General features: G+C 32.7%; 1 protein-coding gene across 1 annotated transcript in view; it reads left to right on the top strand.

Moving 5' to 3' along the window:
- LOC123658426 overlaps positions 1–17,706 on the top strand; it is a 42,243-nt gene that overhangs the window by 10,002 nt on the left and 14,535 nt on the right. The window contains 4 exon segments of the mRNA XM_045593850.1: positions 6,254–6,432; positions 7,696–7,835; positions 8,304–8,440; positions 11,709–11,894. Of these exon segments, the coding sequence (XP_045449806.1) occupies positions 6,254–6,432; positions 7,696–7,835; positions 8,304–8,440; positions 11,709–11,894 (642 nt within the window).

Below are 17,706 nucleotides of genomic sequence, written 5' to 3'. Positions count from 1 at the left end.
CATTATCAAAGATCAAAGTTGTAATCAGATTTCGATGAAATTTAAATGTGACCACATGATAAACATCGGCTTTTGATTATATTAAAAATCATCAAAATCGGTACACCCAGTAAAAAGTTATGCGGATTTTCGAGAGTTTCCCTCGATTTCTTTGGTATCCCATCATCAGATCCTGGTTCCTGAATCCCGAACTGAATACTTAAAAAAATATATATACGGTCGAATTGAGTATCCTCTTCCTTTTTGGAAGTTGGTTAAAAATACTTAATACTGCACTTTAATTTATGCTGCATTTTAGCATACGATCATCAACCATTAAACCGACCTCCTGAAAACCATTCGATTTACATTCATGAATATGTGTCAGACTCAATTGTATGTCAAATGCGAACCCGCACCAGATCATCCATGAATGTTTATTACGGAAATAAAACCTCTGTCCGTCTTCACGTCATAAAATAAATCCTTTATCTGCCATCAAAGAGTTTACTGTAATCCCGGATTTCCAATAGTCATGACGTAAAATGAGGGATTGCTTTGGACGGAAGTCAATATTATTACTGTTACGAGTATGAATTTTAGTTCAGTAATTGTTTCAATTCGAATTTCCGCTTTTTTTATTGTTTACCTAGCTTGCCATTCGCGTCTTTGCTTGCGTGGATTATATTATGGCTGTTCTTTTTTCCCTGTTAAAATATAGCCTTTGTGACTCAGTGGTGTTGTAGCGTTTTTCTTGTGAAGGAATTTTTGAAGTAAAACTTCTTTATGTACGACTTAGGGAATAAGCTGGTCAATGCGTGACAAGAGCGTTACGGAAAGTGTGAGGCGAACGTAACTTGAGAGGGAGATATGAGTTAGTGAAGATAGAAAGAGAGAGAGTTACGTTTCGTAAGTTTTACTTCAGTCGTGGTCTAAAGCACACTCTTTTTTTAAATATCGGTCATGTCCTGTGTGTGTTTTTGAGTTTATCAATTATGAACATCCAGCGACGCTATACAGATGTTTGTCTTTGTCTGGGCGTTTGTGCTTGTGTAATGTGTGTTTTCAGACCGTCAACACAGAAGTACATCCTAGCGGGAGCCGTTAGGTGTGAAACGTTAATTAATTAATTTTTTAACTATACTTATATCATAAAGCTGAAGGGTTTGTTTGTTAGTCTAAACGGGCAAATTTCAAACAACTGCTAGTTAGAATTGAAAAGTATTTTTCTGTTGAACAGTCCATTTATCGAAGAAGGCTATAGGCTACATGAAATCACTCTACGACCAATAGGAGTTGAGCTTTCATGAGAAATGTTATGACACGGAAAAATATATTTTTTAGAGCTTTCGTTGCGTATGCTATATAAACGGTTAAATCTAACCACAAACTATGTCAAACGGAAATGATTGCCATTAAAAGTTTTAAAACAAATACAGAATAAGTTAATTTTTTAAAACCGACTTTCAAAAAAATAAGGAGGTTCTCAATTCGATTGTATCCCCCCTCCCAAAGGTGGTGCGTGTCACGTGGTCCCATTTAAATTTAATTTGTATGTAATTGTGTTCTTACAAGTACCTTTCAAGTTATATCTAATAATGCGTATTTGCTGTATTTTTTCGTCGACCTACGTTGTATATTATTACCACATAACTTTTCACAATATACTGATTTTGATGATTCTCGTTTTAATCGAAAGCTGATGCTTTCCATCTAAATTTAATCGAAATATGATGACTATTTATGTAATTAAAGTGGGTTTTTTGTGGTAATGTAAAATAGCAGTTTATGTGATAATGTAAAATCTAATGAAACGACGCTTTGTCGCCCCGCGCGCCCTTTTAAGTCGCCCGAGTTGCACAGTAATAGTTTAAAAATATTTATCTACACTAATGTTGTAACATTCTACTTATGTTTCCAATACTTGACTTATAATTACTACTGTTATAGCGCAGACAACAAAACACTCAATTTAAGCAATTTCACATGATGGTATAATATCCACATCGATATCGTAAAATCTCATTATAACATCGCGCGCATGCGCGCAGCTGCGCTCTCATTGGTTAGATTTTAATGGCGGCAAAATCACTGTGACAATACACGTACGCGTGAATTTAATTTAATATTTTATTTGTATTCCGCGTTTCTTATGTCACAATAGATTAATTATAAATAGCAAGTCGTCATAGCAACCATACAAACAAATGCTTTTTTTAAATAAACTATAAAACACGGCTTTGATCACTTTTAGACTATTATTAAAAAATCTAGTTTTAATTAATAAAGAAAACTTTAATATGTCAATTTTCTGGTCGTGTTGGGGTTTATAATTTAATTAAAAAAAAATCGTTTATTTCTATAGTTGCGTTTCCGACTTGGTATTTATATTTAATATGTTTTGACAGCACAAACCCGGAATACAAATAAAATATCTTTTTTAATTAAAGTATAAACTACGGATTTAATCAATTTTAGAATATTATTAAAAATATATTTTCAATTAATAAAGGATACTTAAATATATGAATTGTCTAAACACGTCAAAGCACGTACCGGAGCACGGCTTCATAGAAAATGGGCATTGTCCTTTGAACAATTATTATAAATAAACTATTGTCAGCTTTTACTCTTGTTGTTTGTTTGAGTACAGATAGTTTATAACATACCATTAACTTGTATCTATTGGATACCGTTTCCTGTCAAATAGCTCTACCGGCAAACGGTGAAACATAATAAATAAAAGAAAATAAAAAGTTTATAACTTTTTGTATTTTTTGTTTCGTTAATAAACAGATCATAATAGATTACCTCTAAACATTTTTTTAAAATATAATATCGAAAATCGACCGTTCCAGTGGGGATCGAACCTGCATCTCCAACTGACCGTCTTGGCGCTTTAGCCAATTAAGCTATGGAACGATGTACTCACTAGATCAAAATTTTTGATAAGATGATTTTATATTAGGTCTAAGCGAGATTATCTCTATTTCATATAATATTGTTATTGACAAATAGTTAACTAAATATGAAACTATTAGTTTGATTGGAATGTTTGAATAGTTTGATTGGCATACAAACATTTGTGATAATCAGATTATATTATTTAGAATGCATACGTATCCGAAAATTGTTAATTGGTTTCGAATATAAAAAGTTTCATATTGTTAGATAGGTACTATGTCGTATATGTGTGATAGGTATGTATGTGTGTGGATATCGTACATATATACTACTATACTATACTACTACTATAATCGACTTTTTTCAATTTTGATTAGCCATTTTAATTTTTATGTGTGTTATTTTAATGTTATTAAGATATTTATTATTTTGTTCGATAAATTGTTGCCATCATCGGGAAAGTATTTTTTTACGTTTTTTTTTCCTCTTTTTTAATGTTCTATATTTATTCATATTAAAACAAGCAAGTACAAGCAAATAGATGATTTTTAAATTTTAGGTACATATAATATACGAAAAGTCAGTTTCACCGATCTTTATATAGGGAGAACTAATAGCTGAAATAGAAAAACAATAGCTCTGGTGTAGTGGTGTGTGAAGGAGCCTAAAACATCGACGTAACGGTTTGCGGGTTCGATTCCCGTTCGGGATGGATATTTGTAAAAATGTTTCAGTCCGGTTTAGATGTCCGACTTTGTGGGTCTCCCCACTGTGCTTCGGAGAGCACGTTAAGCCGTCGGTCCCGGTTGTTATCAAAAATATCTGATAGCAAATATTAATCATAATAAGGAGTATAGTAGGCCAACCCGCTGTGGGGTTTCGTAGTGTATTAAGCTCGAATCTCTTACATGGAGAAATAGGCCTAGGCCCAGCAGTGAGATGTTACAGGCTGAATCGTATTGAATGAAACCCACCCCTTAGATAGTAATATTGAAGATTTGAAGCTAAAAATTATATATAATAAAACTAACACCTAGATAATTACCTAACTTATAGATAAGAAATTAATTCCTTTGTGCACTTTTCTACGCTACTTACTGAAGAGAAATGGGCTTCACAAAAGAGGAAATGATAATAGTAAAGCAGTCGAGCTCGAAGCCAACAGTACTACAGATAGCAGACGAGCTCGTGATAAGCGTACTGCGCTTTCGCAGGCTCAGTTTAAACGTCTAGTTATTAAGAATCACAATTTTTAAGATCTTATACTGGCATAGTTGTTTGAGGTACATCGTAGCATGAAATTTACTATTCAAAACTGGTACAGCCCGACTGGGAAAGTACCTCAATCGTATAGAAGATGATACTGATCTCTACCATTAGCATTTAAATTCGTAATTCTGACAATTATTAAAATATTGGATTTTGTTTCGATATTACTGTTATTGTTAGTTCGTTTAGTACCGAAACAGAACAAAGATGGCGACACCATCTTTCGAATGGTTAATATTTATTTACGATTAGTCAGTCGCTATCTTTGTTATCTGTTTTGGACGGTAGTTACACAATAAATACTGTTATCATTCAATTTTATGCTTTTAATATTTTTATAAGATTGTATTTGACGGCAGCCACCTTATTTAACAGTTTTGAGAGACGGCGGCTAGATGGCGCTAGTGGAACGTGCACCGGACGCACCATTATCGACAGTACAATATTGTAACGGTTCTCCCCGCCAAGCGATCGCCTTTATAAGGAGCCGCGCTTTTGAGTCGACACGCATTTCAAACGGATGCGTCTTGGTGCACGGACCACTGTCTCTCGACAGTCAGTACTGCACGGTTATTGGACGTTGGAACGTTGTATAATTAGTACTGTCCTTATTGCGGTGGGTGCGTGGAACCCTGTCTCTGACAGTCAGTACAGCCCGATGTCACTGTCATATTTTGTAATTGTTAATTTATTATATTTCATTTCTGTATTTCTAGATTTAAGATAACCGATTGTTCGACTGAAATAAATTTGTATAATACCTTATCTGAGTTTTCCTTCTGATGTCTGGGCCAAATCCGACATATTGTTCTTACTGTGATTATTTATTATTTGTTGAAGTATCGGAAGATAGAGACGCCATCTTCCGAATAGTTAATACTAATTTTCTGATTGGTCAGTCGCCATCTTTGTGATGTGTTGGCGGGATTGTTGTCCTATAAATATGATAATTTGTAAGCGAAGAAGCAGTTATTATTGCTACTTGATCATTGATTAGTATCAAAGTGTTTATTATGAATGAATAACCATAGATTTGATGTGAGAAATGAGTGTTGAATTGAGTGTTCTTAGTTTTTGTTCTATACAAGTAGGTAGTGTTGTATTCCTGTGGTAAGTAAGGTAGGGTCAGTGATAGGGTCGGCAAAGCGCTTGATGTTGCAGGCGTCCATAGGCTACGTTGCTTGTCCATCTCAGCACGACCTAACCGATTTTGTTGAAATTAGAGAGATTAATATTTAATATTATTTGAAGTACTGTTATATTAATGTACTAGCTGTGCCCGCGACTTCGTCCGCGTGGAACCAAAAAAAAATCTAAAATAAAAGTAGCTAAGTTACTCCTTATTACATCAGCTACGTGCCAGGGAAAGTCCCGTCAAAACTGGTCAAGAGATTAGCCGTAACAAACAGAGTGACAAAAATTGTAAAAAATGCTATTTTAATATATGTACCGTGTACATCCATATGCACTGAGTAAAAAGCGGTTATTTTTAATATTACAAACAGAAACTCCAATTTTATTAATTTGTATAGATAAGTTTATGTAAGACTTTGTGCACAGAGCTTGTTTCTTGTCTTCCTGTTTTTATTCTCGTATATTCTCGTATATATTTTAAGTTCAACTTTGTTTTATAATACACCGCTTGTGGTTGAAATGATCTTCATATTTTTCTGTCAGATGAAATCTGTGAAAAATGCTAGTGAGCTCATTAGTCTTGAGTTGTTTATTGTGTATTTGTGGTAAATATGAAAGGAATTAAGTAAAAATACAAATATACTTTATTGTACACCGCAAATAAACAGAGAAAGAATAAACAAATGTACAAAAGGTGGCATTATCGCTAAAAGACGATCTCTTCTAGACAACCTTTGGGCAAAAGACATGAAGACAATGAAGCGGAGCGGACTCGGAGCGGGAACCGAACCTCCAAACCTCAGAATAGAAAGCAGGTATATGTAAATGTGTCTGAAATACTTCATACTTCGTCCGCGCTATCTTCGTAAAAAGGGGTACCAATAATATAATTAAATATATGTATGTATGATGCTTCAAACTTGAGAAAGATAATTTCAAAATAAGCTTATTCGTAATTTTGTTCCAGGCGGATTGGTCGGAACAGTTCGTGCTGAACGTGCACGGCGGGTCCGTGTTTCCGTGTGGCGATGGAGTGCGCGTGCTGTTCCAGTACCCCGAGTGTGCGTTGGAGGGCAGAGATCGAGTACGAGTGTTCGGAAGAGACGCGGATAGGCTGAAATATATCGCTGAGAGAAGAGTCAATAGGTAGGGACTAATTTTTATTATAAAATTTGGGTAGAAGAAGAATTATCAAAATCAAGAATAATTTTATTCAAATAGACTTGAAAAGCACCTTCAAATCGTCATCTTACCGATTTCGAATGTAGCTTCAATTACACGGACCAGTAATATAACGTAGGTAGACGTAACAATACTCAAGTAAATACGGATTATTTGAAATAACTCGAAAAGTACAATCAAAATTAAATGTGACCACATGACACGCACCATCTTTCGATTTAAAAAAAATCATCGAAGTAGATCCACCCAGTCAAAAATACTATTGAATTGAGAACCTCGTCCTTTTTTGGAAGTCGGTTAACAATCTGTGTTTTAATATAAAATAGAGAAATAACAGTTCGTTACTAGGTATTTTTACTGTACATTATTTTATATAATCAATTTTACAGGTAATTTTTAGAAATTTAAAACTCCTTGTTACTACTGTTACTTGCACACTGTCATCTTTTTGCGAAGGAACAAAGTAGTTGAAAGTATGAGTATTCTACTCATATTATACTATAATTTCTTAAATTATTTAAACTTAAATTAATTTATAGTAGACTAGTAGAAATATAATTACTACTCTTTATTTCAGTAAATGCAAGTTCATAGTTGTGGCTCCTCTTATGGCGTTTGTATGACAGTAATAACATTGCATCAGGGGTTTCGCCATCTCGTTTGCTTTATACCCAATTATATTATAAACTAAAATGTTTCCGAGAAAATATGGATACTTGTTCACGTATCTCGTCTATATTCAAATTGCATATACGAGTATACTTATTTGTACAACAACTCGATATAGCGCAGTTGGCTAAATTCTGTTTTTCGCCCCAGGGTTGTAGGTTCGACCATCACCCCGAACTTTGGTGTAAAATTGTTTGTTTGTTCTACTTTCACGGCTCAACGTCTTGATCAATCGCAATGAAAGGCATGCTTAACTTAATAACTTAGGGTCCCAGAACGGACATAGTCCTTTCATTGCGGAAAAAATGCGTAGTTATCATGGGATAGCGAAATCGTCACAGGTCCAATGGTAACTTAGGCAACATCTCTATGTACGTAAAGTCGAGATCCCATGATTTCAACAAAAAATAGAGAAAGAATCGCAAAAATATCTCAAGAATTGAATTAATAAAATATAAATAAATATACCAGTCGGCTGTTACCTATAACACAGACATTAAGTTACCTGATGAAGGTAAAGTATTTTACTTATTATATACTTATGTATTATTGTTACAGAGGTCAGCACACCGCTTCTTTCGATTGTCGTCTGTTCAGTGAAAGATATCCTGAGTACTGTTTCGTGTACGTGTCTCAAGCCGTGACCGGCGCGGTCACGAATGTTAGGATGGGCTGCCTCCCAACTTTACCTCTATCGGGTAAGTAGAAATATACCAGTTTTTTGCTTAAGCATGCACTCAAAAATAAAGATTTATTTTTTATGTACGATTTTATTTTTGTGTTACCCACACATTAGGAATTCTAAACATTTTTTTAATATCATATCAAAAATTGACCGCTCCAGCGGGGTTCGAACCCGCGTCTCTGACTGACCGTGTCGGATTTATTTTTATATTTTTTCTGGTAACTACTTACCCTGCCTCCAGTTTTCGGCTTGACGTTGATTTTTGGGACATCCCTGTACGTATTTTTTTGTTAAATAATATTTTTCTTTTGTTGTTTTAAAAATCATTAATTAGCCTTTACATTGATGATTTTAAAAATTTCTACCTAGAATTTAGCGTTTAAAGTTTCATGATTTATAGATATGACTTTTTACCAAGTCTATTGAATCGAACTTCATTTGAAAATAAAAATCTCTTACTTTGTACCAATATCTCCACGAGATGGCGGTGCCGGCGGGTGGGGGGAGTGGTCCGCGTGGTCGGCGTGCCCTGCGCCCGCGCATTGTTCCACGCGCACGCGCAGTCGACACCGCTTCTGTGATAGTCCGCCGCCCGCATACGGAGCTAAGTTTTGTGAAGTAATTGTTTTACAATTTAATAATTTCTATAATTTATTTATTTAAAACCAAACAATGATTTCTGATCACTATTGTATAAAAATAGTGAATGTACATTACAAAATAAAATAGTGATCTAAATTGCTCTAAAAGAGTCCACAACTGCACATGAATTTTATACTCTGCTTAGACCTTATTATATAGGTATATATATTGTTAAAAATGTTGTTAAAAATAAAAATGTATTTAAACTTCATACTGTAATACTGCATTCTTTTTAAGTAAACATACTGATTTTTTTAATTTGTGTTGTACGAATTTTGTATTGATAAAACCATGAAATTGGTGCATTTGTTAGAAAGATAAGCACTAACATAAATTTCGGCGGATAATTTCATTTTTCTATACATAACCATAAGATTACCATTTATTATATTAAATACTAGCTGACCCGGCGAACTTCGTATCGCCTAACACAAAGTTTATCGTACGGTATTAAAGTTCAAATTGACTTTTAAGTATTATCACAAATCTTTTGTATGGGAGTATAGAAAAGTGTTGTTTTTAGACTTTTTCAGGAAATTAAATTTTTTTTTTTTTTAGAATTTTTCTCTCCGTAAGAACCATCCTCGTACTTCAAGGAATATTTTAAAAAAAGAATTAGCGAAATCGGTCCAACTGTTCTCGAGTTTTGCGCTTAGCAACACATTCAGCGACTCATTTTTATATTATAGATTTCCGTATGGTCTGTTATGTACAGAAATTTAAAATTAATTAAGAACTATCATATCGTATTTATATTTTACACAGATAACAGTATATTCTATTGGTATATATTTTCATATAGGTCAACTAAAATCCTGCTTTTGTGATTAAAATTAGATTACGAGGATAACCAATAAGCTATTTAAAGATTAATTTTTAAAGTTGACATACTTAACTAAATTACGCACTAAATAATGTATCTGTGTCAAGTATAACCTATAATATGAAAACCAATATTATTTCCTTAACGAAATGTCTTTCATCACTAAGGCAACGGTACCATAGCAACAAATAAATCAATAACACTTTGTCATTATCACTATGAATGTCACGAACAATGCATATTTATAAAGTTTTTATTTAAATAATTTAATATGGCACCGAAAAAAGAAAAAGGCAAAGGAAAGGAGGAGGAAACTCATAAAAGCGCTGGTGGAACATTTACAGAAGTAGAACGCACATTCTTAGAACTTCAAGTAGCAGAATGTAATAGAAAGATAGCAAGGCTTCGCAGTGCTGTCGATGAATATGAACAAAGAAATGAAGAACTACAAAAAGCGTATGATAAGCTTGATGAAGACAGAGCTGATATTATTGCATATTTAAAGAAAACTTTAAACTTAAAGAATGAAGAAAACAATGAATTAAAAGAGAAAGTTAAAGGCTTAGAAGAGACGAGAGAAATAGAAACCGCACAGTTTAAAGAAACGGTTACTGAACTGGAACGCAATTTCACTATTATGAAAGATCAGTTGACATCGGAAAATAAATTACTCGCTGGTAAATTGAATACGTTGGAAGAGTTTAGAGCTATACGAGATGATTTAATGAAGAAATTCGATAAACAAGAACAGGCATTTAAGGATCAAGAAATGAAATACAAACGGATTATTTACGATGCAGAGAAAAAGTTTGTTATCGGTAAAGATAAGCTAAAAAAAGAGATGGAAGCACGACTTTTACAGTTGGCTCAAGATTTCCAAGATGCCACTGAGCTTAGAATAGCCGCATCAACACACAGAGTCATCAGAGAAAATATTGCGATCAACAATGAATTGGACAATATTTTATCTACCCAAGCAAAGTTAGCTGATCAAAATGAGAAATACAAAGAAAGTGAAAGGGCCGCTAAAGTTGCGATGGAATTAGCAGAAGAAGAAAGAGATAAAGCGATAAATAAAAATGTTGTACAATTGAAAGTTATCGACCAGCTAACTTCTGCTTTTCAAGAAATTAAGAAAGAAAAGGCTATATTTGAAAAGAGAAACTATGATTTCGATACATTACAAGGTAAAATTCAAAAACTAGTTAAAGAAAATGAAAATCTTTCATTACAAGTTCGTATATTAGAGCAAAATTTACACGCGCGAATGAGTGATCAAAATAAAACATCTGTAGAGACAACGAAACTAGTAAAAGAATGTAATAAATATAAAAGAATATTAAAAGAAGCTGCAATCGCCGTAAAAGCAGCACTCAAACTAGATGAATGGGCAACTCAAGATCCTACTCGAGAAATAATGGATAAACAAATATTGTTGTCTCGTTTGCTTGATATAATTTCACAATATCGTGAGATACAACGGGCAGAATCTTCAGACACAATAGCATCTCTAGGGAAGGTTTACGAAGAAGGCGACCTTGGATTCATTCCAAAGGCGAAGCTTACGAGAAAAAAATCAGCCATATCGACTACTATGTCTGCTGCTTCTAAAGAATCTGTCAAAGATGAAAAACGTGAAATATCAGAAGTAACACTTTCTAGTTCATCACTTGCTAGTATTAAGACCATTCCTAGTATAAAACTAGTACCACCTTCTAGTGAACCTCAATTAGCGGCGAAAGATAGCTTACCATCATTTGTTACATCAACGAAGTCTACTATAAGTACAAGTGAAGGTGAGTTAGAAGAGATTCCAGAAAGTGAAATGAATATAGAGCAAAAGTTAGAAGCCAGCAAGTTGGAAATACAAAAGTCTATATTAAAAGACCTGCAGTATTCTCAAATGGCTTTACAGTCGCAAGCTAGACTGAGTAGTGAGAAAAAAATTGGTTCAAAATCGGTTATATTAGAAGTACCACAAGAAGAATTAGAGGGTGAACATGATACACATGAACAATTGGATGAAGAAAAGAAAGAACAAGAAGAAATAGCAGAAGAAAAAGATCATGGTATTGATACTATAAAAGAAGAAAAAGTAACAGAAAGCGAAACATTAGAAGAAGCGAAGCAAGAACCTGCGAAGGAAACAGAAGAATGACATGTGACTAAATTATCTTTTCTAATACTGTACATCATTATTTTTGTATTCATTTTATACCAAAAATGTGTATTTTCGAAATTAATTTTATATTTAGGAATATATTGAATACTATCTAATTTGTTTTTTAACTATTCTATACTGTTATATAACTAGATACGAATCTGATGATGAATATGAAGGTATGTTGTTTTAACGTTCGTAAAAAAAACGAAATAAAAATAAGTATTTCTGAAAATTAACCATCAAATATCAAATCCCAGGGTCAAGCAGTAGAACTAGCTGCATGTGAGTGTACAGCGCGTCCATGGGCAGGAGACTCATCCATGGTCGTAGCGGAAATTGGTTCCAAGTGCAGATGCGGCTGTGTCCTCCACCTCGCTCCCGCTTCTAGACTGTTAGCTGGTTCTGCCAGGGCCTGCCTTGCAAGATCATTTTGGCTTTTACAGGTATGATAATTTTTAGATTTTATAGTAGTTTTTGGGTATGTTGCAAATTGGTAAACAATTAGAGCTGAGATGGCTCAACAAAGGCTTAAAATTTGATTGCAAAGTATTTTTAAATGTTCTATATATATATGTGAAATTTTGAAATATGTGTATCTGTCAATCCGTAATCAAGCAATGTAGCGCGTCATGCTCTTATTTTTGATTAAAGAGATAAGGTTTACTAATCCGTCAATACTGCATTTGACAGAAATTCTGCTATTAAATTAATTGTGTTTTCTCGCAAACGAAAAAAAAAAAACCGACGTCAACTACATCGACAAGTAACACAACGTAGGTAGACGAAAAAATAATCAAGTAAATACGCGTTATCAAAGATTACGCGATAAGTATCATCAGATCTCGATCAAATTGAAATGGGATCACATGACACAGTTAAAAATATATATTTTTTCATGGTTAATTCAAAATATGAACCTAATATTATAAAATAATTGCTTACAATAATGTACATATTACAATATTTGCCTAAACCTTAACTCTCCCACATATTTATACTAAAACGTTCGCAAGCGTGTTGTGTCAGATGTTCAGAAACTATCACAATAGAAACGCTCAGACAAGGCAAACACCTGTACGTCCTGTACAAATATTTGTCAAGTGAGGATTCGAATCACGATTGTTAGTAAGCCAGTAGGCATATTGCGTTAAATTGTCATCTAGATGTTTATTAAGATCAAATTTTGAATATTTTTTTCCTATGATCTCTTTTTATTGTTGATTTTACAAATGGACTGTATAATACAAGTACCAGCTTTCGAATAAAGTAAAATATCAAAAATCGATACACCCAAGTAATAAGTTCTGAGTTAACGTTTAAATTTAATCGCGATCTGATGACTACTTTTTGGGTAATTTTAGATAACGCGTATTTACTTGACTATTTTTCGTCTACTTACGTCGTTTTTCTTGCCGATGGAACTGAAGTCGTATTTTTTTTTAAATACAGAACTAGAAACATACTATTTAGCCTGGTTTATGATATTATATCTCTTATAAACTGTTTAATCTATACAAATAAATAAAATTAGAGTGTCTGTTTGTAATATTAAAATAACCGCTTTTCACTAAATGCATATGGATGTATACATACGGTAACGGGTTTTAAGTGAAATAAAAACTAAAATAATAATTAGAAATATATTCCTATCGTTTATTATATACTACAGATTTCCGGCTATCAAAATTCTATCTCCAGTAAGCGAAACAGAGATAAATGAATTATTGGAACGGGCTGTAAAAGTCCACCAGCCGTACACAGTTAGTAACTACTAAAGCGTTTCGCATAGTCCGCCGTCGCTAACGAAGTTCCACCGTGTTTGTGGTTTAACTAATTTGACATACTATAATGGAATATTCGACGGTTTACAAGTATTGCATCATTGTAAGTAATTTTGAAGTAAACTTCTTTACGCATGCTTGACTTGGGTGTAATCTGGTTAATGCGTGATGAGTGTTACGAAAAGTGTGATCGGGCGAAGCAAACGGATGTTAAGAGGGAGATATAAGTTAGTGAAGATAGAAAGAGAGTTACGTTTCGTAACTTTTACTTCAGTCGTGTGGTCTAAAGCACACTCGTTATTTTTAAATAATTTAGGCTACCGCTATTACTGTACAAAAATTTTGTAGCACAAAAAAATATATATAATAATGCCGTATACTAATATCCACAATACTTAATTTGATTTTCAAAAGTAATGGAGAACACCTATAGATTCCTGGGTTCGACAGATCGACGGTACAGAGCTACATATTTTTTCATCTATTAAAAATGTGCAAATAGCTTGAACATAGAAAAAGTCAAATACGTAAAAAATGGATACAATTAAACAATTTTATCCGCGTTTTGTGAAGTTTAATCAAGTTTTATAAATTTCTTAGAAACGTTTCGAACTTTCTATAAATTATTTTCTTTCAAATATTTACAATTCATTTACAGACTGTCGTGAACTTAGTACAAAGTCTATCGTGCTTCTGAAATTCAATTATCAAATTAATCAAACATGTTACTTAGGAAATTTACATTTCGCGACACGATATCGGATTGATTAAATAGTATGATAACATTTGGGTCGTTATATATAAATCTCAATAGTACAAAAAAAAAATTATTCAATATACACATATATAAGAGCATAAATAATCTATACTTATAATAAAACTGTGACAAGTCGAATTTTGTCTATTAAAGACATTTTAATTTTTTTAGCCGGCAAAAAACGTTCATAACGTTAAAAAACTAAGTAAGTAACATTTTTATGTATAGTCATGTATGATGGCTATACAGTGTTTAATGTATAGTGTCCGTGATGACCGTTATTATTATTACAGTTTGCTATTATTATTATATTATTCGATGATTATTAATATATATATTTTATATTATTGTAAATAAAATAAAGGTGTTAAGATAATTTTGTAAAGTAGTTTTTTGATTTCATCGATTAAAAAATCATAATAAAAAATTATACCCCGAATTATTATCTTCTTTATACCTCGAATAGAACTTGAAATTAATATTTTATAATAAGGAACTTCGTGTCTATCTCGTGTCGCTTTTTTTTGAAGACTTGTACGTACTTTTTACTACTTTTTATTATAATTATATATAATTTTCGTATCTGTATATCTTTTATTTCTTCTACGTAGAGAAAGGAGCATATGTCCAGCAGTGTGATGTAGCAAGCTGAATCATGACCGATGACCTTAGCCGCGCATCACTCCAAAACAACTGAATAAATTTATACAAAACTTAGCATAATAGATTCATGCTACAAGTACAACTTTAGACGTTTTCGTTCTAAAATATAGTACGATGTCCATGGGAGATAAGACGTATTTAAAATGGAAAATAGTGAACCAAATCACGGCCAGAGGTAGTATGAATACGTTTGATACATTATAGCTACCATATTGATGTCTTCAGCAATCAGCAAATCAAAGTAAATTTTGATGTACAAACTATGTAAATGTCGGATTTGATATCACCTTGAAATCAAAGTGGCAAGGTACAAGTACTCATATATCATTGTTCCGATATTATATTATGTGGAAATGGTTCCACAATGAAAGTTAAATTGAATTTAGTACCGCATTTACCGTCAAAGTTCTCTTCCACTATCGACTGACGGCAGCTATACAATGACATCCGTCGCGACAACTTATTACGTAAAGTCGCGTTTACACAAGACGACTTTTGTCTTACGACTGTCGCCTAGTGTACCTTCTAAATGGTTTGGACTATAATTTTTCGAAGGTAAATTCTTTGAATGGCACTATTATATCGAGTAAGTACTTTTTAAACGACTTTAAAAAGGAGAAGGTTCTCAATTAGATTTTTTTTATTACGTCATTTATTACCGATTAATATTTTACCGATTTTGATGGTTTTTTTTACGAAAGCTAAGGCTTAACGTGTGGTTTCATATAATTCGAACGAGAGACACGAAGATTTATCTCAAATCTGCGTGCTATTAATTTTATTGACGGCTTACGATACTTACGATGTATTACTTGTAAATTGAAGTCGGTTTATAACACAATTAATTCTTTCAAGCTACCAAAATAAAACATAATATATTATAACATACACACACGGTCGTCCGTTCCTATGTTAAGCAACTTAATGCTTGTGTTACAGGTAACAGCTGACTGTTATTACTATTTTTTTTTTGTAAATATACATAGAAATAATACATAGATAAATATAAATATTACACCCAGACTCGGGCGGGAATCGGACTCGAAACCCGCGGAACAGAAAGCAGGAATACTACAAAACGCGCCAACGGGCTAGTCAAATACGGGCTAGTCATTAGTATTATACTATTAGCAGCCGTGTATGAGCTGTAGTTGATTACAGTTTCGTTTGACTTTTATAGATTTATATCGATTACAAGCAAGGTGAGAAACAAGCGTACGATAATTATAATGGTATAGGGTTCAGAGAGAGAGAGAAAACGTTAAAGACAACCGTTTTACCACTTTACTAAATAAATTAAGAGCGAAATTGAATCCAAAGGAAAATAATTTATTTAAATACAAATATAAATAGAATTATTTTTGCTAACTCGGCAACTTTAAGCTGTATATCCTGTTACTCGATTAATTTAATTTAAATTACACTCAAACCTGATCTACGCTGTAGTTTAACGATACCTTGACTTACGCTTAATGAAGATTATTTAATGAATTATCCAATTAATTAATTAAAGTATAAACTTTTGAAAACACAAGCTTTTTTAATTGCGCTAAAAAAGAATGAAATAAACTTTTCTTTTAATTTTTTTACTGTCAACATATAACGTCATGGCACAATTTATATGATGTAAAATCTTGTCGCGATATATAAAATTAAAATCAATCGGATCAAGTGATTTATTTATTCATCTACATAGATGATTATACTATAATGATCTTAAACTATTTAAGTACCTACTTTGCTATTTATTACTGGACATATCTGGTGTAAACTAGAGATAATGTGCATGAAAGTTAAAAAAAAAGTTCAAACTGTCCAATGTACGTTACAAATGGGCGTACTCACAGTGGGTAAGGGTTTGCCCCACCCAGACTTGAAGCTAATAACAGAATCTTTAGATTTACAATATAAATTTTTGATTAGCAAAAACGTTCGCGAGCAATTATTGAAATAGAGTAATTAGTGAAGGTAAAAAAAAAACAATTTTATATTGCGTGTTTATTGAATATTTGTATTTATTTCTTCTTTCTAGCCCACTCTTTAGAAAATTCTCGATACGCCCAGTTAGTGAGTACGTCCATGATCATTTATTATTATTAAGGCACTCATCATATCATATATCATATGTTAGATATATTAACTATGTGCTATATTTCTCTACATATGAGCTCAACTCGTACCCGAGCTTTACTCCGGTTAAATGTCGATGTACGGTGACTTGGCTCAAAAGTTAGTCTCTAGTGTATACGTGGCTTTAGTTTTGCAAATTCAATAATTTCACGGAAGTCCGGAAATCGTAAATTCAGGTAATATATCGTTAGAGCGACGACACATTATGTAACCACTTATGTGTACTGTATCTTGTTGACTTACATGGATTGATGTTGCGTTTTACGATTGATATCGATATTATATCGATATCGATATATACACTCAACGAATCGCGTGGTGTTAACATGAAAACTCGTGATTGATAGTTCGGGCTTTCATTTCATATAATTGAATATTTTTTGGACTTAAAAGATTACTGTGCAAATGACATAAACGTATTATAAACCAATTATAGTGTTCTCCTATTTAAATTTAAAAAACCATGTGGTGTCGTGAGACACCAGATAGGAACGAAATTCCTTATTATAAATTATTAATTTCAAGTTCTATTCGAGGTATAAATAAAATAATTATTCAGGTTTATATTTTTTACAATGATTTTTTTAGCGATAAAAATCAAAAAACTACTTTACAACATTATTTTAACACCCTCATTTTATTGACAATCATTTATAAAAATATATAATAATTATCGAATGATATAATAATAATACCAAACTGCAATAATAATAACGGTCATCACTAGACTATACATAAGATACTGTATCGCTATCGTACATGACTATACGTAATAGATAAGAATGTTGTGGTTTTATTTAGCGCTACGAATGTTTTTTGCAGGCTAGGGTACACTTTCGCAACGCCCCATAAGGAACTTTATTCTAATTAGAATTAAAAGTTACAATCATAATCTAAACTTGATATAGAAACCGGTAAAGAGAA

This window comes from Melitaea cinxia, chromosome 12 (genome assembly GCF_905220565.1).
Source record: "Melitaea cinxia chromosome 12, ilMelCinx1.1, whole genome shotgun sequence".
NCBI lineage: Eukaryota > Metazoa > Arthropoda > Insecta > Lepidoptera > Nymphalidae > Melitaea > Melitaea cinxia.
Note: the sequence above shows the minus strand (reverse complement) of the source record. Positions and strands in the feature narration are given on the sequence as shown.